At 41.6% G+C, this 25,151-nt stretch overlaps 1 protein-coding gene across 1 annotated transcript in view; it reads left to right on the forward strand.

Moving 5' to 3' along the window:
- Positions 1 to 21,995, forward strand: part of Actr2 (actin related protein 2) — a 48,698-nt gene extending 26,703 nt beyond the window's left edge. Inside the window, exons 5-9 of the mRNA XM_057771848.1 lie at positions 2,773 to 2,909; positions 3,415 to 3,564; positions 7,007 to 7,152; positions 13,296 to 13,428; positions 19,343 to 21,995. Coding sequence (XP_057627831.1) covers positions 2,773 to 2,909; positions 3,415 to 3,564; positions 7,007 to 7,152; positions 13,296 to 13,428; positions 19,343 to 19,513 — 737 coding nt within the window. The 3' untranslated portion in view covers positions 19,514 to 21,995. The remainder of the gene's footprint in view (positions 1 to 2,772; positions 2,910 to 3,414; positions 3,565 to 7,006; positions 7,153 to 13,295; positions 13,429 to 19,342) is intronic.
- Positions 21,996 to 25,151: the final 3,156 nt, after the last annotated feature.

The raw sequence follows: 25,151 nt of genomic DNA on the forward strand, positions 1-25,151 counted from the left end.
TTCAGGGATAAAGACAAAAATGAGTTATAAAGGGCTGGTGAAGAAGCTTGCCAGAGTTTTTGTTTGTTTGTTTGTTTTTGTTTTTGAAAGTATCTGACTGTCCTGGAACTTGCTCTGTAGACCAGGCTGGCCTCTGCTTCCCAAGTGCTGGATTAAAGGCGTGCTCCAGCACGATCTGAATTTTGATCCCCTGAGCTGTACATAAAGATGACAATAAGAATATTTTTCTAGCGCCGGGCGGTGGTGGCGCACGCCTTTAATCCCAGCACTCGGGAGGCCGAGGCAGGCGGATCTCTGTGAGTTCGAGACCAGCCTGGTCTACGGAGCTAGTTCCAGGACTGGCTCCATAGCTACAGAGAAACCCTGTCTCGAAAAAAACCAAAAAAAAAAAAAAAAAAAAAGAACACTTGCTGCTCTTACTTCCTGGTCAAGAATATTTTTCTATAAAATTGTCTTCTGCACACAAGACTTTTTTGTGTGAGTTTTTAAAAGTTCTGTTTTTCTCATTTTTTAAATAGTGTTTCATGCAACCCAGGCTGGTCTTCAGCTTCCAGTATAAGCCAGGATGACTTAGAATACTGCTACATTATTTTTAGCCAGGATCTCACTGTCTAGCCTTGGCTAGTCTAGATCTTGCTGTGTAGACAAGGCTGGTCCCATTTGCATCTGTCTGTGAAGTGCTGCATTAGTGCCACACTCAGTCTGACCTGGACCTTTGCATCCTTGTCTTCCCAGTGTGCCCAACCAGAAAAGCTTTCTTTTCCCTCAGAATTGACTCTTGGCTTTTTTCAAACATTTTTTTTCCTTTTTTAAAATTTTATTGTAGCCTGGAGAGATGACTCCGTGGTTAAGAGTACTTGCTACTCTTCCAGAGGAACTGAGTTCAATTCCAAGCACTCATGTTGAGTGGCTCACAATTGCCTATAACTACAGCTTCAGGCACTTTAATGTCCTTTCGTGGCTATGGCAAGCACATGTATGCGCACACACATACACAAATAATATAAAAGTAAATATTTTACTAAAAATCATTAGTGTTTGTGTGTGAGGGGTGGTGATGATAATAATGCCATGCATGTGTTTAGAGGTCAGAGGACAACTTTGCGGAGTTGGTGATTTTCTCCTATATTTACATGGGGTTCATAGATTGAGCTTAGGTCACCAGGCTTGTCTTGCCAACTTCTGTTCCAACTTTTCAGTTGCAGAGGCTAGACATTGTGCACACCTGTCATTCCAGTGTATAGCCCATTGCTCAGGCTGCTGGGGCAGTATGGTTATGATTTCTTGACTAGGGTGAGACTGCCTTAATAACAACAAAAGTAAAATAAATCTTTTCGGTGGCAATCAGGAAACACAGCAGCAACTCCCTTCCCGTTTTGTGTGATGGGATATGTGTGGGGGGTGATGACAGGGTTTCTCTATGTAGTCCTGGTTGTTCTGGAACTCGCTCTATAGACCAGGCTTACCTTGAACTCAGAGATCCACCTACCCCTGCCTCTCAAATACTGGGATTAGGGTGTGTGCCACATTGCCCATCTCCCTTGCTCTTTTTTATTGTTGTTATTGTTGCTGTTGCTTATGGGCTTTTGGCCACAACCTAGCAGGCCTTATAGGTTCTAGGCTCCCACTCTGTTGCTGCACTACACCCCAGTGATGCTTTTCTTCTGTCGTAGGTTTAGTTATGGTCATTCTTGATTGGGCTCCGTAACTGAGCTGGTACTTTGCCTAACCAAGAATGACCGATGTAGTGATGTAGTATTTCTATGTATTAGACATTTCCTCATGATTGGTGTCTGCCTGTGCAGCTCTGGCCGGCTGGGGAACTCTCCAGTCATCCTGTAAGTGAGGAGTGAGGATGGGTGTAGTTCTCAGTTGGTGCTGGCTTTTCCTTTGATGACTTTTGTTTTTAACGTTTGTGAGATGACCTCTCACCTTGTAGTCCATACTGGCTTTGTTTTCTTTATTTTTAGGTTTTTGAGATACTTGACCTAGAAATTTTAGTCCATCACAAGTTTCCTGAGAGCTCGACTTCGAATATGAGCTACCAGGCCCGATGATTTTAGCAGATTTACTTACCATTTTGTAACTTGGTATAAGAGTCACTTTCCACAGTTTCTGTAAATTATTCGTTATACTTTAGAAAATTTCACTTTAAGGGGCTTTGATTAGATTGAAAAGAAAACTGTAGCAGGGTCTTTCTTCCCAAGTTCTTAAAGCAGCCCGTGATTGAACTAGAAACCCTACAGGGAAAACACCAGGGCAAGATGACCATGGATAATGGCACTTACCACTAAGCCTGACAACCTGATTTGGATTCCCTTGGCCCCACATGGTGAAAGGGGAGAACCCATCCCCATAAATTGTCCTCTGACCTCACATGTGCTATGGCGTACATGTGTCCTCTTTTCCACATGTGTACCCCTGTACAAAGAAAAAGGTAAAGAAGGGAAATCATTGAGGAACAGAGGCTTCCATCTGTGATTAGAAACTGTGCTGAAGCAAGCATAGTTGTGCACGCCTTTAGTCACAGCACTAGGGCAGAGGCAGGTGGATCTTTGTGAGTTCAAGGCCAGCCTGGTCTACATAGTTCTGTGATAGGCAGAGCTACATAAAGAGACCCTGTCTTGAAAAAACAAAACAAAACAAAAAGGAAAAGAAAGGAGTACTCACTAATTGCTTGATTTTCCTTGGGTGGCATCTCTGCTATATTTGAGATTTTCTGGCTTTGATTTTTTCTGAATCGACTCTAAAAACCTTCTGTTTCTTGTGCAGGTTTACTGACTGGGGTAGTGGTGGACTCTGGAGATGGTGTAACTCATATTTGCCCAGTGTATGAAGGCTTTTCTCTCCCTCACCTTACAAGAAGGCTGGATATTGCTGGGAGGGATATTACCAGGTATCTTATCAAGGTAAGTGAAAGGAAATTATAAAAGCTCATTTTCTTTTTAAGTTTGTTTACTGACTTACACAAAAATCAGTGTCTAAAACAATTTAAGTGCTGGAGAGCTGGCTTGCCAATCGAGAGCACATGCCGGTCTGTGGAGAAACAGTTCTCGTTGCTTTTCATCTTGGCCTTTCTGCCGCTGTACCTCCAGCTCTGTGGAATCTAACGCCTTCCTCTGGACCTTTCAGGCACCAGTATTCGCATGCACATACCCCCACACAGACATATTATATAATACGCATAATTTAAAATAATATAAATTTAAAATATTCATGTACAACGTTTCTAGCATCACCCAGTATGTCATTATTGACCTTGATAGAGATTCCAGGAATTGAGCTCAGGCATAGACAGCAAGTGCCTTTTACCTGCCCAACCATCTTAGTACCAACAAGGGTTTAATTTTTTACAGTGGAACTTACTTGCCTGGATTATTAATTTGCTGGGTTTTTTGTTTGTTTTAATGGCAGCTGCTGCTGTTGCGAGGATATGCCTTCAACCATTCTGCTGATTTTGAGACAGTTCGCATGATTAAAGAAAAACTGTGTTATGTGGGTTACAATATTGAGCAAGAGCAGAAGCTGGCCTTAGAGACCACAGTGTTAGTAGAGTCCTATACAGTAAGTATCCTGTGTGAAGTACATCTGTGGGCTGAAAAGGGGTATCTCTGTTTATTAGCATCACTTAGAGACATCTGTGGGCTGAAAGGGGTATCTCTGTTTATTAGCATCACTTAGAGTTTGGTTTGTTTGGTTTTTGTTTTGTTGTGTTTGCTGGACATCAAACCGAGGGCCTTGTATGTACCCAGCAGATTAGTCTCTGCCTTCCGTGTTTGTGGTTTGGATTTGTTTAACATGTTTTCATGACTTAAGTATCTCCTGCTACATTAAGATTTCATGATATAATTATTGAAGACACCATGTATTGCGAATTAAAACAAGAATTAAATTAGAATGTAATTAGAAATGGAAGTATTAGTTGAGATTCTACCATCTTCAGAATATCATTTCTCAACATGTTTTGTGTAGTGTTATTTGTCTGGGTACTACTTACGAGTTACACAAAATAGAATAAATTATAATTGTCAAATAAGTTGTGGAGATAATTATTACCTCATTGCAGTGTGACTCCCAGCCCTTTGATGTGCCAGTATATATGCAGTTGTGAAAATTTAGTATGCCTGTTTCTCGGATTCTTGGGTTTTTGAGACCAAATCTTACTGTGTAGTATAAGGTCCTCCTTCCTCTGCCTCCCACATGGTGGGATTACCATCATGGATTCCCCATATGAACCTCAAAATTTTGTAGCATGTCATGGAGCTGATAATCTAAGAAACGTATCTTGGACATATTCATACCTTGGTTTTTCTCAGACAGGTTCTCACTGCAACCCCAGCTGGGCTGGAATCCAGGCTGCTTTCAGACTTACTTTGAAACCCATTACATTTGCACATATTTTGTGAGTAGTGCCAACATGGATCCCAGAGCTCAGCACTTGCTCTGCTGGGCATAGTGGCACATACACTTTGAATACTGTCTGAGGCTAGAGCACCCATAAGTAATGAGGCCAGCCTGATAAGGCCTCCAAAAAAATCCAGAATAGCTGGGTATAGTGATGCCTTTAATCACAGTACATACACCCAAGGGTACATAGTGAGACCCTGTCTTAAAAGACAGAAAAGGGAGATGGGGTAGGGATATTGTTAGAGACCAGCGGTGGTAGCACATGCCTTTAATTCCAGTTCTTGGGGGAGAGGGGAGCAGAGGCAGGACGATCTCTTTGAATTTGAAGCCAGCCTAGTCTACATATTAAGTTCCAGGCCATCCAGGGTTACATATAGAGACCTCCTCCCCAAAAGATACCATTCTAAACATACAACAAAACCTACCTTATAATTTCTGATAACCTCCAGGTTTGCCCTGATAGTTTCATCCCAAAACCTTTCCAGGAAGATTTTCTAGAGATCCTAATTTTCAGTCTCAATTGTTTGGAAGGAACTAGTATAAGTTAAACAGTGAGAGAACTAACAATGTAAGACATAGTTTATGTTGGACACAAGAGTCATCAGTGCATTAGTTTGAGGTCAGCCTGGACTAAAAGTAAGAACATGTTAACACCACCTCCACCTCCTCCAACATCTCCCAAAAACCAAAAAGCCTGACATGGTGGTGCCCATCTGTAACTTGAGTAATTGTGAAATGGGGCTGAAGTATCACTGAGTTTGAGGTCCACCTGTGCCAATAGTTTAGCCTTAGACTCCCAATAAAAGTCAGGCAGAGTGGTGCCCACCTATAAATAATCTCAGCACTTGGGAGGTGGAGACAGAAAGGTAGGGGTACATGGGTCATCTGGGCTACGTGAGATCCTGACTCGGCGACATGTCTTCCTTCCTTCCTTAAACAGTTGGAGATAGCTTTCAAAAATACATTCAAGTGCACAGCCGGGCAGGGGTGATGCACGCCTTTAATCTCAGCACTCAGGGAGGCAGAGGCAGGCAGATCTCTGAGTTCGAGGCCAGCCTGATCTACAAAGTGAGTTCCAGGACAGCCAAAGCTACACAGAGAAACCCTGTCCCTAAAAATAAGCAAACAATAAAAATAAATAAATTTAAATAAAAGGGGTGGCTGGAGCAATGACTCAGTGGTTAAGAGCACTGACTACTCTTCCAGAGGACCTTGGTTCAATTCCCAACACCCATATGGCAGCTCACAACTGTCTGTAACTCCAAGATCTGAGACCCTTACACAGATGTATATGCAGGCAAAACGCCAGTGCACATAAAATAAAAATAAATAAATTTTAAAAATAAGCAAACAAGCCAATACAAACTAAATGAGTAAATGGAAAGAAGCAAGTTTGGGCAAATGTAGGCTAGAATAAGATGTAAGAAATTCAATGTTGAGGGCTGGAGAGATGACTCAGAGGTTAAGAGCACTGTCTGCTCTTCCAAATGTCCTGAGTTCAATTCCCAGCAACCACATGGTGGCTCATAACCATCTATAATTTGATGCCCTCTAATGGCATACAGGCATACATGCAGACAGAACATACTCTCTCTCTCTCTCTCTCTCTCATATCTTTAAAAATAAGAAAATGCAGCTGGGTACATCAGGGAATGCTTGTAGTCCTAGCTAAGGCTAAAGCAGAAAGGTTGCTAGAGTCTAGTTTGTTTGTTTTGTCTTTTGAAATTTTTTTTTTCAAGATTTAGTTTTATATATAGTGCTGTTTTGTCTGTGTGAGGGCACCATATCCCCTGGAACTGGAGTTACAGACAGTTGTGAACTGCCATGTGGGTGCTGGGAATTGAAACTGGGTTCTCTGGAAGAGCAGCCAGTGCTCTTAACCACTGAGCCATCTCCCCCAGTCCCCATGCCCAACTTCTTAAACCTTTTTGTTTGTTTTTATTGAAATTATTTGGTGGTAAAATGATACTTGCGCCACATACTATTGAAAGAAAATTACTAAAAGTACTTGATGTCAGCTTTTTATTTTAAAAAAAAAAATCTTCTTAAAATCACACTTGTGTTGAAATAAGACAGGTTGCATTAGCTTTTCAAGGAATAATCAGAATGTGCTGGCTAGTCAGCACATTTGGGTGTCACACATATATGCATCGGTCGCTTCTCAAAGAATTTTCTAGTTGGCAGCATTTTGTACCATTAAAAAAATAGATGGAGGGGCTGGAGAGATGGCTCAGTGGTTAAGAGCATTGCCTGCTCTTCCAAAGGTCCTGAGTTCAATTCCCAGCAACCACATGGTGGCTCACAACCATCTGTAATAAGGTCTGGTGCCCTCTTCTGGCCTTCGGCATACACACAGATAGACCATTGTATACATAATAAATAATAAATAAATATTTGAAAAAAAAAATAGATGGAGTAAGGTGTTAATAAGATCATCATCTGAGATACTTTGTTTTACCCAAAAAACACTTTAGAAAAATTTATTGCTTTTAATAATTTTGGTTACAGAATATATGTATTTAAAAGAATCACTGTTGTGGAGACTGCTGGGAAGTTGTGGGGCTTTGCTGACTAGCACTGGGTTATTTTCTGTTTCTAGCTCCCGGATGGACGCATTATTAAAGTTGGAGGAGAAAGATTTGAAGCACCGGAAGCTTTATTTCAGCCGCACTTGATCAATGTTGAGGGGGTTGGTGTTGCAGAATTACTCTTTAATACAATCCAGGCAGCTGACATCGATACCAGGTACAGTAGACAGCATTTCCCCACCATTTATAAGAAGTGCATGGGCCACAGATATAACCCAGCAGGAAGAGCACTTGCTGCTCTTCCAGAGGACCTGAGTTCATGCATACATATGACACATGCACACACACACACACACACATACCTCAACATGGTTCAAAATAAGAATACAGTCTTTTTTTAAAGAAAGAAATGTAATGTAATTTGAATGAACAAATTGTCTGACCTCATTGTGTTTTTAGGAGAGGTGTTATTTTGTTTTTAAACTTTGAAGGTTATATTACATTGTTTATTTGTATCTACACATATGTATGGTACATACATGGCCCACACATGCCATGGTACTTGGGTTGATCTTGGTTCCCTTCTGTCACATGGGTCCCAGGGACCAAGCTCATCAGACTTGGCAGCCCACGTTTTTAAAACTGAACCACCTCTCTACCCCTCACTGTGTTTTAAAGATTTTTTTTTTCTATTTTATGTTCATGAGTGTTTGTCTACGTGCATGGTTGTGTACCGTGTGCATACGTCGTGTCCATGGAGGTCAGAAAATGGCATCAGGTGTCTTGGAACTAGAGCTACTGTGTGGGTCCTGGGAACCAAAATCAGGTCCTCTACAAGGACAAGTGCTTTTAACTGCTGAGCCACCTCTCCAGACCCCACTTTAAACTTAGTGTTTTGAAACAATTTAAAATCTACAAAAAAGTGGCAAGTGTGCCCTTTCTATAATTTTACTCTTTGGCTAATATTAATGTTATATTTATTTGCTGTGTTAATTGTATTTTTTTGGGACCATTTGAAAACAGACTGAATATATAAATTCTCTTTAGTAGTTTGTATTCCTGAGAAAAGATACACTTATGTAGTTGAATATGTCATACAAGAGATTTATCATTGATGTGCATAGCATCATATCTCAGTTTCGTACAATGTCCCTGTAGTGTTTCTGTACAGTTGCCTTCTGACTGTGAGGGACCAAGGGTAGACTCATGCATGTCCAATCATGGCTCCACATTGCTTGTTTTCTGGTGCAGTTCATGGTATTGACATCTTTGCAAAGTCAGTCTAGTTATTTTAGATTTTTTTAAATTTGGGCTTTTATATTTTCTGATTTTATATTTTCAGGTATGCATTTCTGATTAGAATACTCTGTATATGGTGTGTCCTAGGGGTATCAACATCTAGAAGTGATGTTTGTTGTTGGTGATATAAATGCTCTTACTGAAGCATTACTTGAAGTTTACTGTTTCCTCTGATGGTCTATTTCTCCTTTCCTAGTTAAGAACTTGTGGGGGGAAACAAACACACATTGAAACTGTATGAACAGGGCTGGAGCGATGCTTCAGAGGTTAAGAGCACTGACTGCACTTCCAGAGGCTCTGAGTTCAATTCCTAGCAACCACATGGCGGCTCATAACCATCTATAGTGATGATACTTGGTGCCCTCTACTGGCGGCAGGTATACATGCAGCAGAACAGTATACATAATAAAACGCCTTTAGAAAAAAACCTCTGTGAACATCCCGCTCTGCTCTGTCCCTTTAGTATCCCTTGGCGACCCATCCTGCTCAGTCATTGATGATCTGTCCCTTTCCTCAGCACACTCTGCCCCAACATCCATTGTTAGCCTTGCCTAAATTCATTTTTATTACCAGTTACTATTTTGCCCTAGTATATATCTACTTTTTGGATTTAGTTACAGTACTTGACTAGCATATATGAAACCCTGGGTTTGATCCACAGCACTGCATGAATTTTATTGCATTTTTATTTCCTTTAGTCTACATGTGTGTGGATTGGGGGTGCCATGGCACATACTTGGACGTCAGAGAATAACTTTTGGGAGTTGTTTTTTACCTTTCCCCACTGAGCCATCTCATCCAACCTTTAAATTTATGTATTTGTTTAGTTTTCTTTTTTGGACAGGGTCTCATTGTGTAGCCCTGAAAATAGGCTGGCCTTGAACTCAAAGAGACCCTCCTGCCTCTGCCACCATGCCAGCTTAAATTTATTTATTTATTTATTTATTTATTTATTTATTTATTTATTTATTTATTGGTTTTTTTGAGACAGGGTTTCTCTGTGGTTTTGGAGCCTGTCCTGGAACTAGCTCTTGTAGACCAGGCTGGTCTCGAACTCACAGAGATCCGCCTGCTTCTGCCTCCCAAGTGCTGGGATTAAAGGCGTGCGCCACCACCACCCGGCTTAAATTTATTTTTTAATTGACAGAAGTTCTGTTTATGGTATGTGTGGTATGAGGTCTTGAATGTACATTTTAATTAAGTTAATATTTATTGTATATACAACTTTTGTGATGATCACACTTAAAATCCAGTACTTTTGCATATATAATATATTTTGAAATAGAATCTGTGTGTTGTGTGATGGGACTCATATCTAACCAAAGTTGGATTTCTTTTGATCAACATCTTGCTTCAGTCACCAGGTCATTGTCCCTGGTAACCATCATTGTACTCTGATACTGAATTCGACTTTTGAGATTCCATGTAAATATGACTCTGTAGTATTTGCCTTTCTCTGCCTGACGTTATTTAACATAATTTCTTCCAGGCCTATTTACATTGCTACAAATTACAAGATTTCCTTTTTAAAGGGAGAATTACATTCCATTGTATATACCAAATACTTTTTTAAAAGATTCATTTATTATTATGTATATAATATTCTGCCTGCACACCAGAAGATGGCACCAGATCTCACTATAGATGGTTGTGAGCCTCCATGTGGTTGCTGGGAATTGGACTCAGAACTTCTAGAAGAGCAGCCAGTGCTTTTAACCTTTGAGCCATCTTGTCAGCATCCCCAAATATCTTTTTTTATTTACTCATCCATAATAGTAACTCAGGTTGATTCCATAACCTGACCATTGTGAACAAAACTGCATGAATGTGGGAGTTCAGGCGTCTTCTCAGCATGCTGATTTTCAGTCTTTGAGATACGTGTTTACTGCTAGGTTGCTGAATCATTTGATAGTTCTGTCTTTAGTTTTGGGGAGAGTTTCAATACTGTTCTCTGTAATGGTGATTATAGTTTATATTAGAGCTCCTTAAACTTTTCACTTATGATACACCCTGTGTTAGTGAGGGTTCTTTAGAGTAAGAGAACTTATAGAATGAATCTGTTTATAGGAGGGGATTTACTAGAATGGCTTACAGTCTGTGTTCTAGCTAATCCAACAATGGCTGCCTTGCAGTTCAAAAATCCAGTGCCTGTTTAGTCCACAATGTCTCAGCTGGTCTTCAGTATACCCTGGAATCCTGAAGAAGTAGGCTCTAATGCCAGTGAAGGATGGGCTTGCTAGTGAGGAGAGAGCAAGAGGCAAAGAGTAAAGCTCCCTTCTTCCATGCCCTTACGTAGACTTTCAGCAGGTGTGGCCCAGACCAAAGGTGTGTGTTCTCACCTCAAGATCTGGATTAGAAGTGGGTCTTCCCTCTTAAAATTAAGAAAAAGCCCCTCACAGGTGTGCTCTGTCATTTTTGAATTTTAGTTAATTCCAGATATAGTCAAGTTGACAACCAAGAATAGCCATCATATCCCTGCTTTTTTGGAGGAAGGAGCTGAGAGTATTTCACTATGCAGCTTTGGATGGCCTGGAACTCATATGTATACTAGGCTGGCCTTAAACTCAAACTCTACCTGCCTCTGCCTTCCGAGTGCTGGGATTAAAGGCACATCCCACCATGCCTGGCTATGGCCCTTTTTTGATTGAGAATTTTTTACATGATTCTCAGTATGTAGGAATATAAGATAGTTATATAGGTAAACATTTACTGATAATGAATCATGAAGAAATTTTGTGTGTGTATTAGAAATGAAAACAAATTCCATACTAATCAAATGAATGAGCTTGTTTGTTTTTATGTAAAGAATTAAATCTTTGAGGGAGAGGTGACTCAGTGGTTAAGAGAATTTGCTACTCTTGTAGAGAAACAAGATTTGATTCCCTGCACCCACATGGTGGCTCAAAGCAATATGTAACTCCAGTTTCAGAGGATCTGGTACCCTCTTCTGACCTCATCAGGCACCAGGCACACATGAAGTACACATGCATATGTGCAGAGAAAATACTCAGACATAAAGTAAAAATAAATCTTTATTTTAAAAAAGAATTATATCTTAAGCTGAGTATGGTGTTCCACACTTGTTTAAGGCCAGCTGTAGCTACATAGAGAGTTCTTCTTAGACTATGTGGGACCCTTTAGAGGGAGGGAGGGGGGAAGAAAGGAAGGAAGGAAAGAAAAATCAGTCGATCTTGGGCTAGCACTTGCCTTGTGTGTACAAGACCCCAAATTTGGTCTCCAGCATTGCCCCTACACATAACAAAATGCTCACACACACCAAAAGAAGAAATCTTGACTGAATATTTGATATTGTAGGATGAAGAACACTACCAGTGTTTTTTAACTGACCAGAATTTTGATTATCTAATCAGTGATAACTGGATGTGATGGTAGATGTCTTTAATCCCAGCACTTGCCAGGCTGAGGCAGACAGATCTCAATTTTGAGTCCAGAATGGCCTACGTAGCAAGCTGGAGGCCAGCCTAGGCTACATAGTGAGATCCTGTCTCATTAAAAACACAGCAGGGCTGAGGATGTCTCAGGTAGAGTGCTTTCCTGTAGTGTGTGAGGACCAGCTTCAGTCCTCACTACTGTAAGAAACAACAGAATGGCAGAAATGCGTTTAAACCGTTTCAGAAATTATCGCAGATTCTGGACTAATCTCCAGTCAGATTCACTTAATGATCCCCCCCCCCCCCCCCCCCACACACACACACACAGAGTTTCTCTAGCTTTGAGGCTTGTCCTGGAACTCTGTAGACCAGGCTGGCCTTGAACTCACAGAGATCCTCCTACCTTTGCCTCCCAAGTGCTGGGATTAAAGTCACCACCGCCCAGCAATGATTTTTTTCAAATGAGACTCAAAAGTGAAAATTCATACATTAGGGTTATTTTCAATGATTTGGTTATTTTTACTTTCTGTGTGTTAGTGTTTTGCCTCCATGTATGTCTGTGTGAAGGTGTTGGATCACCTGGGACTGGGATTCCAGACAATTGTGAGCTGCCACGTGGGTGCTGGTAGTTGAACTCTGGTCCTTTGGAAAAACAGCTACTGCTCCCAACCTATAAGCCATTTTTCTTGCCCCTAGCTTTATTTTTGGTTCTATTTTGTTTTTTTAAGACAGGTTTTCTCTGTGTAGCCTCTGGCTACCCTGGAACTCTCTGTGTAGACTGGAATGGCCTTGAACCTGGAGATATATGCCTGCCTCTGCCTCTTGAGTGTGTTAAAGGTGTACACCACCACTGCCCAACTAACATTGTTTTTTAAAGCCAAGTGTTCTAGCTCAATATAGCTAAAAAATATTCTGATTTTATACTTAATATACCAAGAAGTGATGATAGAAAAATAATCTTCGTTTTCTATAATGTTTTCCTAAGAACAGAAAGCTGTACATACAATAAAAATGCATGGTTTTCTAACATATCATAGTCTTAAATTTGAGCCCAGGTGCTGCATGGCTTGGCTGCGTGCGTACTCCAAAGTAGTCGTGTGAGTTGAGAAGTTGTGGTGAAGTTGCATGAGGAAACATGGATGTGCATTGCCACGAACAAAACACCTAGATTCATTGCGTGTTTGCTTTTGAATTAAGTTTTGGTTTTTGCACTTTAGGGAACCTTTTACTGTTGTCAAGTTACGTGACCCTGGGTGGGTTGTAGCTCAGTTTAGAAGCTGTGTTTTGTTACAGTGGTTGTCTGTCAGTGTACACGGCTTCCCTCTTCTGTACATTCTCCCTTCCTTCCCCAGTTTCTGTGAGTCACTGTTCTGACTGGCTCATGCCACTTAGTTGACACTCCTGTGCTAATGGGGATGTTGAGCTTTTCCTCCCTCCATATGTCTACTGGGTATATCTTATTTTTGCTGTATCATTTGTGACAGTCTTATCTGGCAGAGATTTGAGCTTCTGATCTCCTTCCGCCACCTCATAGTGTACCCTGTTGATGCGGTGCTGAGGGTGGAATACAGGCTTTGTGCTGCTGGGCAAGTGCTCTGCTGAGCTGCATCCCTACCCCAACAATTTAAAACAAATGAATAAACTGTAAATACCCACTGTGTCTTCCTAGATCTGAATTTTACAAGCACATTGTGCTTTCTGGAGGCTCAACCATGTACCCTGGCCTGCCATCGAGGTTGGAACGAGAGCTTAAACAGCTTTACTTAGAACGAGTTCTAAAAGGAGATGTGGAAAAACTTTCTGTAAGTATCTACAGTAACTATTGCCATTGTTTAATAGTCTGTAAAGTAACTTGTGGATCTTGACAACCACTAGATGGAGCAAGAAGTCTTATAAATGGATTCCTATCCAGTCAGCCTCTGCAAGACTTGAAGAGCCTCAGGAGAAATTGTCCATTTGTTGTATGTCTTGTCTCCCCAGTCATACTGTGTTCCCAGAATTACCACAGCTTTTGAAATGGACGTTATTGGTAATTGTTGCCATCCACTAGAATACAATTGCTGGTGGTTCTTTGGCATGCCCTTTTTCCTAGCTTTGGACTGTGAAGTATACTGTCTGCAGTATGGGTGTAACCCAGGGCCTTTAACCATGGCTTAGTCTCTGGGTTTGTCTTAACTATCCATAGCTACCTATTTTAGATAATATTATCCATTTCTGGAAACTGTGTATAGAGACACTGATACTATAGTGCTTTCTAAGTATTTCATTCGCATTTCTCATTTCATTGGATTATATAGAAAATTTAAAGATCCATCTCTGGTGACCATTTATTCTGCAAACTTTTGAGGAAAAGAGATTATAAAGCACTATATACTGGTAAAACCCCACTGAAATTGAGTCTGCATACTCTGATCCCCTCCCGCCCCCACATACACACACATCTTCTCAGGTCTACAGAGCTGTTGGACCCAGGACCACACACACACCAACAAGCAGTCTAGTACTAAGCCATACTGTAAGCCCAGGAAGCATTTATTGAACTCCAGCACTGTACAAGAGCTGATCTAGGCCATGGGAACAAAACAGTGGTAAACAATAAAAATTGCTGCTGTCAGTTTGAGTAACTTAGCACTAGTAATAATAAATGGCTGGGGTCGGGGTGGGGGATAGAACACGGTTGTTGTTGGTAAGGGGATGTACTCCCTCATGCTTACCAGAAAAGGCCTCTGAAATGCCTTTGGCTCATAGACCTGTGTCAGGTTAGGGCTGAGTATTTCTAGAGGAGAGTAGTGCAGAGGGTCTGAGTTGGGAGGAATGTCTGTGTGAATGGAACAGAGTAAACAGGAGGTGAGAGATGAGGTCAGAAAACCAGCAAGCAGGACAGCTCAGCTATGGTAAAGATGAGAGATCCTAAGGGTTCTGAATAGAAAAATGATAGAATCTGACTCACCCCTTAAGAGTCCAGAAGCCCAGTTGGGGGAAAAGGACCTAAGAGGGTTCAGACAGGAAGCCATGAGAGAGAAAGAGCTGGTAGAAATTAAATTAGTGGTTAAAATGGTTTTCTTAGAGAGTGGGGAAATAGACAGCCAGACAGCATGAAAGACGTGTGCCATCACTGCCTCGCGCGTTGAGCTGTTTGAAAAAACAGGTTCAGGTTGATTACCTGAGTTGGTATTTTGCCAGGTGAATGAATGTAAGGAGGAGAGAAAAAAGTCATCAATGATAATGTAAAGAAACAAGGGGAGAGGGCTGGAGAGATGACTCAGTGGTTAAGAGCGTATGTTGCTCTTGCAGAAAAGCCAGGTTCAGTTCACAACCATCCATAACTCAAGGTGTAGGGGATCCAGTGTCCCCTTCTGACTGCCTTGAGCACCAGGCATGTACGCATAAATGCATACAGCCAAAACTCATACATACAAAATAATTTTCTTTTTCAGTTTAGAAGGAAATGGAGACACTAGGCAGTAGTGGTGCCTGCCTTTAATCCCACCATTTGGGAGGCAAAGACAGAAGACTTGTTCAGATTCGAGGACACCTGGTCTACATAATAAGTTCCAGGACAGCCAGGACTACACAGAGAAACTGTCTCAAGCCTCTACCCCACACCTTATCCCACAAGGAAAGAAATGGAGGCTAGGGCTCGTGTGGTGCATCAGTGCTTGAATTCACAAGCGGTGACTGGAATTATTCCTGGAATCAACACCTGCTAGTAGGAAAGAATTGACTCCCAAATATTGTATATGTACACGTGTGTGTGTGTGTTCACACACACACCGTACTTACAACACACAGTAACAGCTAAAGGAGAACAAAAGATAGAGGGGATGTGTGCGTGTATCAGTGAAGAATAGGGACTTCTCGATGTCTGGGATCTAGAGGGACTGAGAGGAGTGGTGGAGTTGGGGGAAGAGGCGGGTAGTAGAAGTCACAGTTAAGGAAGGCTGCCGTAGGCCCTCCTGGGTAAGAGCGGCGGTCTGCTGAGAGCACAGCCTGGGAAGCAGTGTCTTCTCTGAGAGCCTCATGAGCTCCCCAGAGCCCTTAGACGTTTCCTTGAAGGTGCTGGAAAGATTAAAAGCAGGTGCTATTGCAGAGGACAAGTACACCCATAGGCTTTTAAGAACTGCCTATAACTCCCGCTCCAGGTACTGCAGTCAGATATACATACCCACATGCAGATACACACATAGATATAATAATAATTAATTTTAAAAATTTCAGCAAAACACAGCCAGGCTCATTTGTTCACATATTCATTATTGTTCACATTATTCATCGTCAAACATTATAACTATCTTACAGCTTCACAGAGGTCTTTGTAGTCAGAGACATGAAAGGCCCCAAGCATTTACTCTAACCCTTATGAAAACATTTGCAAGTCAGTGGTACACGTAGGAGTATGAGATGAGAGGATATTGAGTGTAAGGTCAGCCCAGAGTCTATAGCTAAACTCTGTCTTTGGGGGTGAAGGGGAGTGGTAACTAACCTTTTAAAAAATTGAAAGGAAAAAAGAGGTGGCCTGGTGGTTATATGCGCCTTTAATCCCAGCAGTTGGGAGGCAGAGGTAAACTCGGCCAGTCTGGCCTACAAAGCAAGTTCTAGGACAGCTAGAGCTGCTACACAGAGAAACCCCGGGGGGCAGGGGGAATAAATAAAACAGAATGCTTTTCAGACTTAACTGAAACACTGTTGTTTCCCATGGCATAAATACCTACATTTTATATATGTCACAGAAACGATTTAGAACTCATGGTTCCATTGTCTCTTGTAGAATTTGTGACTCTAGAAACTGACAGTCTTTCATGATTGGTATGGAAAGAAACAGCTAGAGGTCTGTAAATGTCTAGGGGTCTAGCATTATTTATTATGTGTATGGGTGTTTGCCTACATGTATGTCTGTGGTGCCTGTGGAGGCCAGAACAGGGTCTCAGATGCCCTGGAGTTACAGATGGTTGTTAGCCACCTTGTAGGTGCTGTTGTTGGGAATTGAACCCATGTCCTCTGGAAGAACAGTCAGTAGTGCTTTTGCTAAGCCTCAGATTCAAATATAGTTCTGATTATTTTTTCAACATATAAACTATTTCTGTGTAATGGTAGTTTCTTCTGAGCATCTTAGACTCCAGAAGTTGAGTCAACTGGGAAATGGGGAGTTCTAAGACTGAGTTGGTTCAGTAGTTTTTCTTTCTCAATTCTGGGTTAGAAAAACTTGTTTTTGTTTTTTTCAGTTAGAAGATTTTTGTTTCACAGTATCATAAGCAAATAATAGCAGTATATTTAGTATAAACATAAATCACCAACACTGTGTCCTTTTATAAGGTGTCATCAGATGTTTTTAGAATTAACTTTTAAAGTCTTGGATGGCACATGTGCCATCTTTGAGCTTTGGGGTAGAAGGCTCACTCCTTTCCCATAGTTTCTATGGTAGTCAGTCAGGGGTCAGTCAGGAATGTGTGCTAAGGACGGGCCAGTGCTTGTCTGTCTTCTCCCTAGTGGGTTGAGAAACAGTGCCCAGTTGTCAGGCTGGAGCTGATACACTGCAGACTCCAGAGGTGGACTGGACAGGAAATCCCCTAGACCTGCAGCTCATGCTTCACGAGTAAACTTAACATTTTAAATAACCTTGCAGAGGTAAAGTCCAGAAACTAGTTCCCTTTTTCTTTTCTTTCTTTTACAAATATTTGTTTGTTTGTTTATTATGTATGCAGTGTTAGTTTCCATGTCTGCCTACAGGCCAGAAGAGGGCACCAGATCTCATTATAGATGGGTGTGAGCCACCATGTGGTTGCTGGGAATTGAACTCAGGACCTCTGGAAGAACAGTTGGTGTTCTTACCTTCTGAACCATCTCTCCAGCTCCTAGTTCCCTTTTTCTTAAAAATAAATTTTTTGAATTTCAACACTCATACAGTCATGATTGTTAGTACGCGGTGAGTTAAAAATTATAAGTTCAAACTTTAAGTGCCAAAAGTTTTCAGGGACTCCAGGGACAGAGACTGGTTTTTGTTCTATTATGCTCTTAGAAATCTTCCCAAGTTTATAAAAGACTAGTAAGCTGCACTTCTCCCTGGGTGGTACCAAGTAATGAAAACTTAAACTCTTCCATTTTCTGAAGATTTAAGAGCCTTCCCAAACAGAAATCCCAGACAAGCCCCGACCTTGTTGGGAATTAGATAACACATCTGTTCTCGTCTCCCATAGGCTGGGAACTTCCCATCTTCTCCATCTCATTGGTTTAAGATACACAGCCTTATCTAATGAATAATTTGGAGCTTGAGACTTCCCATTTTTTGTGATCATGGGCTCGGTCACATATGTACCTGCATAGGACTTTCAGAGTTTTGAGACAGCAGGTACCCACCCAGCTAAGGGAGGGACCTCCTGCTTGTCTGTAACTCTGGTGATCTTTAAGTGTGCCTCATATTGAAAGCGTATCATAGCAGACAGGTGTGGTGCGCATGTCTTTAAACCAACACTTGGGAGGCAGAATCTGTGAGTTTGAAACCAGCCTGGTGAATTCCAGGGCAGTCAGAGCTATATAGTGAGGCCCTGTCTCAAAAACAAACCAAAAGAAAAAAGAAAATGGACCATAGCAATCTATTACAAACCTATGTGGCCTTATTTGTTTTGAGTGCATTTTACTTGAATTTAAAACAATAGAATCTGAGTTTTGCATATTAAAAAGGAGCTGGAAGGTCTGGGGTGGATCCCAGTGGTAGACCACATGCACTGGTGTGAATGAAGCCTTGAGTCCAGTCCTGTCTCAGGGCTACTCTTGCTGTGATAAACCACCATGGCCAAAAGCAGCTTGGAGAGGAGTTTATTTGGCTCACACACCGTGAATCACAGTCTCTTGAGTGAAGCCAAGTCAGGAACTCAAACTGAGCAGAAACCTGGAGGTAGGGACTGATGCAGAGGCAGTGGAGGAGTGCTGCTTATTGAGTTGTTTATCCTGGGGTTTTTGTTTTTGTTTTGTTGATTTTTCAAGACAGGGTTTCTCTGTGTAATAGCTGTGGCTGTCCTAGAACTCACTCTATAGACCAGGCTGGCCTTTAACTCGCAGAGATCCACCTGCCTCTGCCTCCCAGTTGCTGGAATTAAAAGCCTGTGCCACTACCTTCCAGCCATCATCCTGTTTTTTCTTGTAGAACACAGGACCATTAGCTCAAGGGTTCTCCACACACAATGGTCTGCCCCGCCCCATATCAATTATTAATTAAGAAATTGCCCTACAGGTTTGCCTATAGCCAGGTGTTACGGAGGCATTTTCTCACTTGAGGCCCTCTCCTCTCAGATAACTTCAGCTTGTGTCAGGTTGACATAGCCACCTCCCCAGCCCCAGCCCCACCCTGACAATCCCCAGACCAATCAGTTCAATTTTACTGTGTTGCACTGAACTAGAGTCATGGTGACTCAATTTGACCTGGAAGAAGACTGCTCAGGAACTGAGGCAAACTGGTTATAGTCTTGCTTCTGGTTCTTGGGCTATTAGTACAGTGATTGGTTGTCACAATTTATTTAATCTGGGTAACAGGTGTGAATTAGGATTCTTATGTCTAATCATGAACTTGGGAGGAATTACTAAATGTTTCTGTGTCTGAGGAGACAGACCCGGCTGTTGTCCTGTGCAGACTGCTGAGAGATTCAAGGATACACATGCAGAAGTCTTCCTGAAATGGAGCATTGTGCACACATGATCTCATTACTCTCTTTTCTCCTTCAGAAATTTAAGATACGAATTGAAGATCCACCCCGCAGAAAGCACATGGTGTTCCTGGGTGGCGCAGTCCTAGCTGACATCATGAAGGACAAAGACAACTTTTGGATGACTCGACAAGAGTACCAAGAAAAGGGTGTGCGTGTGCTGGAGAAGCTCGGGGTTACTGTTCGATAAATGCCAGGCTTGTTCCCATCCTGCCTCTAATGCATTCTTTTTCTGTTTTTGTTTTGTTTTTGTTTTTTTTCTTTCTTTTTAATTTTTTTCTTTATTGCCAGTCTTTGAACTCATTCAACTCCAGGACTGAAAGAGGCCTCTCTGTCCCCTTTGACTGGAAAGGTCAAGTTTATTCTCTGTCTTGGAGAAACATTGTTAATGTGGATAATTCTGGTTGTTTAATGCAACCACTCCTCTACCAACATCACCTGCGGACAAAGGGTCTCTGCTGCTTTCTTCCTTTCTAAGTAGGCATTTCGCTCTTTCCTGTAGGCTTCCTATTTTTGCTTTATTGCTTTAATGCTGCTAGTTTTAGTTTTAGTACTCTAGGTGGTGTGTCTTTATTAGCATAAGAGAAAACTTTCACGTGAGCTTTTACATATTCTGGGTGGGGGTGGTAAGGGATGGGTGGGCAGCCCTGAGTCCTTCGGGGCATTTCTTCTGTAGTGTTAGTTTTCAACAGTCAGCTGCTGCCACTTTGTGAGTACCCTGAAGCTTGTCCTGCTAACATCTTCACTTTGTGAGTGCCCTGAAGCTTGTCCTGCTAACATCTTCACTTTGTGAGTGCCCTGAAGCTTGTCCTGCTAACATCTTCGGGAATAGTAAGCTCAGAACTAAGATGTTTGGGTAGGTTTTGTGTGGTGGAACAAATGGGTGGTCTTCCTGGTGTGGCTTTGAGGATTTCTGTTTCTGGGTATGAGATGAACTTCAGTTACAGTACTCTGACTTGGTAGGCTTCTTCTTTTGGTCTGCCTGGAACTGTTTCCATATGGTAGAAAAAGCAAGCTTAGTGTTTCGTTGCCATGCAGATTAGGAATTGATTCCTTATCTCAACTGGGAGTTTATTTCCTAAACTATCAGAGAGAAAGTAATATTTTAAACAAAATGCTTTTGCTGAGTCAAATTACAGATAGAAAGTTCCTAAGGGCTGGTGTTTTCTAAATGCTGTTGTTTATTTTGAAAGCATTGAGGTGATGATGCTTAGTACCATTCTTGAAAGTTGTACTTTTATGTGCCCTTCAGTGCTTCTTGACTAAAGCAGCTACACAGCACACACAGCTACTGGCAGTGGGTTATAATTGTTGTATTAACAGTAACAGTGGGACTTGTTGCCAGTTCGTTTTTGTTTTTTAACGAGACCTGGAACTAAAATTTTAGCAACAACAATAGAAAATTTACCAGGAGTCAACTATGTTTGTACTGAAAACTAATCATGATTGCTACTTCCCAGCCATCTTTTGTTCTTGAGATTTTGGATATGTTTGCAGACCTGTCAGAAAATCCTATTTATAAGTCCTGTTAGTATTGTTTGTTATCTCAAAAAATATCAGATAGTACCTAGAAGTGAGTGAGGTCTTTCTAACATTGAAAAATGAAATAATAAGATGTATCACAGTGAATACGAAAATCATGATTCTGGGAGAAATATTTTCCTTCATTTCAAATATTTTTTGCTAATGATAAATTTGGAAGAATGACTTTTTTTCCTCTTTCTTTTCTTTTTGGATGCTTAAAATCAGAATTTTTAGTGGATTTTTTTGAGATAACTTTAAAATTAGTTTATATAAAATCAGCAGCAAAAGGAAGTTAGTCTTAATTATGCAGCTTCTGTGATATTAAGTATTTTTGCCTGTTTTACCTCAATTTGAACAAATAGGAGATGTCTGTGTGCATGCTGGACATGCTCAGTACACAACCACCTGCCAGTGCCGGCTGGTCGGTGTTGGGTACATGACTCAGAGTCCTAAGCCTTCCTAAATCACGTCAGATACCCTATCTTGGAAGTCCTGGGCCCATTCCAAGACACCTACTGTGTATAGGACCGGTACCAGTGACTGTTGAGTGCAGAAAAATGGTTAATTCTTGGCTTTGAGCATGGTTTTAAATACAGGGGTAGAAAACAAGAAAGAATGGGGTAGAATCCTAAACAAAACATGAAAGAGCATTATCATTTGTACCTTGAATGTAGAATTTGTTTTTATTTCATAATTCTGCTAGCAAACATGACTGTTAAAAATGATGTATTTATATATGTAATAATTTAGAAATTCCATTTTATAGTTCTCCTATTCTAAGGTGAAATAATGAATTTAATAATCTGGGAGTTGGGACATACTGTATTCTATTGGAGGTGTCAGGTTTGAGTCCTTCAAAAACTAAAAAAAAAATTCTGTTTTTTAAAGGATCTGATTTTTAGCTCTTGAAACCCATTGTCGCTTACAATTCCAATGCTAAAGTTCCTTTTTTATTTTTGAATTAAAATTACCAATGCCTTGAGGGATTTCTTAGAAAATGTGGTATTGGATGTTAACTTCACAGTTCTGAGCACTGTTAGTGTCTATCTGGCAAGTATTTGAGAGATCAGTGGAAAGCTAAATATTCTAAATTTAACACGAATATACTTCTTTTGATTAAGAAAATAAAATCAGATTTTTCAAAGTAATTTGAATTTTGTTTTTGTTTTTCCTTTTCTCTTTAATTTTATCATTTTTATTTGTACTTTCAGTTTTGCTGTCCTATGGGTTTAGAACTTTAAATCACTTAGTCCAAGGTCATTCACTGTTCCCAACCTTTGCTGTTGTTTGTCTGTTTGTTTTATCTTATTTGGGGCAGATGGTTGAGACAGGGTGTTATAGCCCAGGCGAACCTGGAACTAGTGTGTAGCCACGGAGGACTTGAACTCTTGATTCTCCTGCCTCTTCCAAGTGCTAGGATTATAGATGTGCACCATGATGCCCAGCTCTGGTTCAGTGTTGATCATTGACAAAACTCATTATTTCTAGTGAAGTCTTTATTTACATAATATATTTTTATGAGGCAGGGTTTCTTTATGTAGTTCCAGCTGCCCTAGAACTGGCTGTGTAGGTCAGGCTGATCTGCCTGCCTTTGCCTCTACCTGTAGAGTACAGGGATTACAGTTATGTACCACCACTACCAGCCCTTCTAGTAGGGATTTTAGAGAATGGATTAGAGCTACATTAGAATTTTCTCTGGTTTATTTATTTTTTTTTGTAAGAGACTGTTCATTTCCCAAGAGATTGCAGGGTACTTTTACAGAATCAATTCTAGATAGACTTATATGTAACATGACTCTAATGACATTGTAGCTGATCTGTGTGAAGATTTTTAGGTATATTGTTTTGTTTTAAACTTTTTCCTTTATTTTCATTTTATATGTATGGGTATTTTATTTGTATGCATGTATGCACATCATGTTTGTGCTCTTGGAGGCCAGGAGAGGATATTAGATTTCCTAGGAGCTAGAGTTACAAGTGGTTGTGAGCCACAGTGTAGGTGCTGGGAATTCAACCTTGATTTTCTGAACTTGGATTATCTCTTGCACTGATACATTGTTTTTGACAAAATCATCAAAGCAAGAAGAAAACTCCGTGTAGTGACTCCCTTGCCGCACACCTGGCTTCCGTGGCTTTCATCCACAGAGAAAAAGACAACTTTCCTTCTGTATTCTTAAAGCCAGAACCATTGGCCCAAGCTGTCAAGATTTGCTGCTTGCTGGAACTGAAACACAGCCCCTTCAAGACTTACATTTGCATAAGCTTCGACTTATTGATGGTTTCCTCTTCTGCATAAGCTTCGACTTATTGATGGTTTCCCTTGCTGCGTAAGCTTTACTTCTCACAAGCTGGAAGCTTGACTGGGTAAATCTTAGCCCTCAGGTCACCTCTCCCTTTATTCCATTTAGAATCAGACTTTTCTTCTTGAATCTTTTCTTCCTATCTCCTTGAGCATAGGACTTGGCTCCAACGTTGTTTCTCCTGCTTTTTTCTCCTCAAACTGTGTTTTGTATTTCTTTTTGCCCTGCTTGCTCTTTTCATTGTGAATATGCATAATATTAATATTGTTTCTCCCTAGAACCCCTTGAGCTGGCCTATGTAGTTCAGACTTCCCTTGGTTGTACTGTTTTCCTAGCTCCTACTAGGATGAACCTTTAAGCCTCACTTACAGCATTCAACCACTTTTCTGGTTCAGAGTCCTAAAGTTCGCCATGTTTCTCCAGCAACAGTGTAGTCAGCTGCATCGCAGCAATGATGTCTAATCTAGACTGGTCTCAAACTCACTGTATAGCCGACAATAACCTTGAACTTGTGATCTTCCTGCTTTTATTCCCCTAGTGCTGTGATCATAACTAATATTTGCTAACATATGCCCACAGTCAAATGTGTCAGGTACCTTCAGGTCTTGGTGGATGTACTCCAGGGTGGGTAGAGGCATTCCCCACCACCGACAAAAGGGTTCGGACATTTCCCACTCTGAATCCCCACCTCCCTCCAGTCAGACAATGGTCCTGAATTTGTCTCCTAGTTTCCCAAACCATATCTAAAGCCCCCAACATCCCTTGGTATTTCCATATCTTAACACCATCCCCAGCTCTCAGGAAAGGTAGAACTAACTAGCCACTCCTTAGAAAACACCCTGGTCAGACTGTCACAGGACCCTCACTTAGATTGGATGAGATCCTGCCACTGGCCCTTCCCAGGCTGTGGGCTCTCCAAGTGACCTCTTTCCATCTTGCCATTTGAGCTCGTGTACAAATGGCCGGTTCTGACCCCTGGCTTTTCACCCACACCCTTGCCTCTCTCTGATCACCTACTCATTCCCTTACTCTGTCATCCCCGCTCCCTCCTGTGGCAGTCTACTGACCAATGCCTACCCTGGCCGTGGACCAACTCCTGTCTGTCCCCAGTCAACATCAGGATCAGGTCCTTCTCTGCACTCGGGACCAACGTCCCTCACCCCTTTCCTAGAGATGGCAGGGCCCCTTTACAGTAATTCTTGTAACCCCCACAGCCACTGAGCTTGAGGTCTCCCTCATGAATTCACTTATCCCCCCTCAAGCGCTTTCCTCCTCCTCAAGACAGTTTCCCTTCCTACACATCAACCCCAAGAGGACCCTGAGATCAACCACCCTGTCTCCAGGTTCAGAACAAGCCTGTATCCCGCAGCCATGCTTGTCTCTACTGGCTTGGACACAGACTTCCTCCTTTCCCGCTTGTCCGATTCTGTCTAGGGCAGCTCTTACATGAGATTCGAGGTTCAAGAAACCCTCACAACAAACAGCCGCCTCCATATAGGGCTGGGAAATTGTTCATGGTAGGCTGTCAGGAGCCAATTAGAATACCTGTCATTGCTGTGTCCACCTCTCCTTCATTTCCTGACCTTTTCACTTGCCTCCTCTATGAGCAGACAGGAAGCTATTGTCAAGAGTGGGCAGACAGATGGGGGGCTGCCCATACTGTCTTGTCAAGAGTGGGCAGACAGATGTAGAGGCTGCCATACTGTCTTGTCAAGAGTGGGCAGACAGATGGGGAGGCTGCCATACTGTCTTGTCAAGAGTGGGCAGACAGATGTGGAGGCTGCCATACTGTCTTGTCAAGAGTGGGCAGACAGATGTGGAGGCTGCCATACTGTCTTGTCAATACCATTCGCTACATGTGCATTGCTACTCTTGATTCCCCCTGTCAATGAGATGGGGCCCTTTCCCTCTGTATCTGGGACCCATGGGATTCCAGATGGGGAATGGTAAGCTTTACCGTTTCTTCAACTCCTGGCATGGTTAAAGTCCAGAGAAAATATATGT

Source organism: Chionomys nivalis, chromosome 6 (assembly GCF_950005125.1).
Source record: "Chionomys nivalis chromosome 6, mChiNiv1.1, whole genome shotgun sequence".
Classification (NCBI taxonomy): domain Eukaryota; kingdom Metazoa; phylum Chordata; class Mammalia; order Rodentia; family Cricetidae; genus Chionomys; species Chionomys nivalis.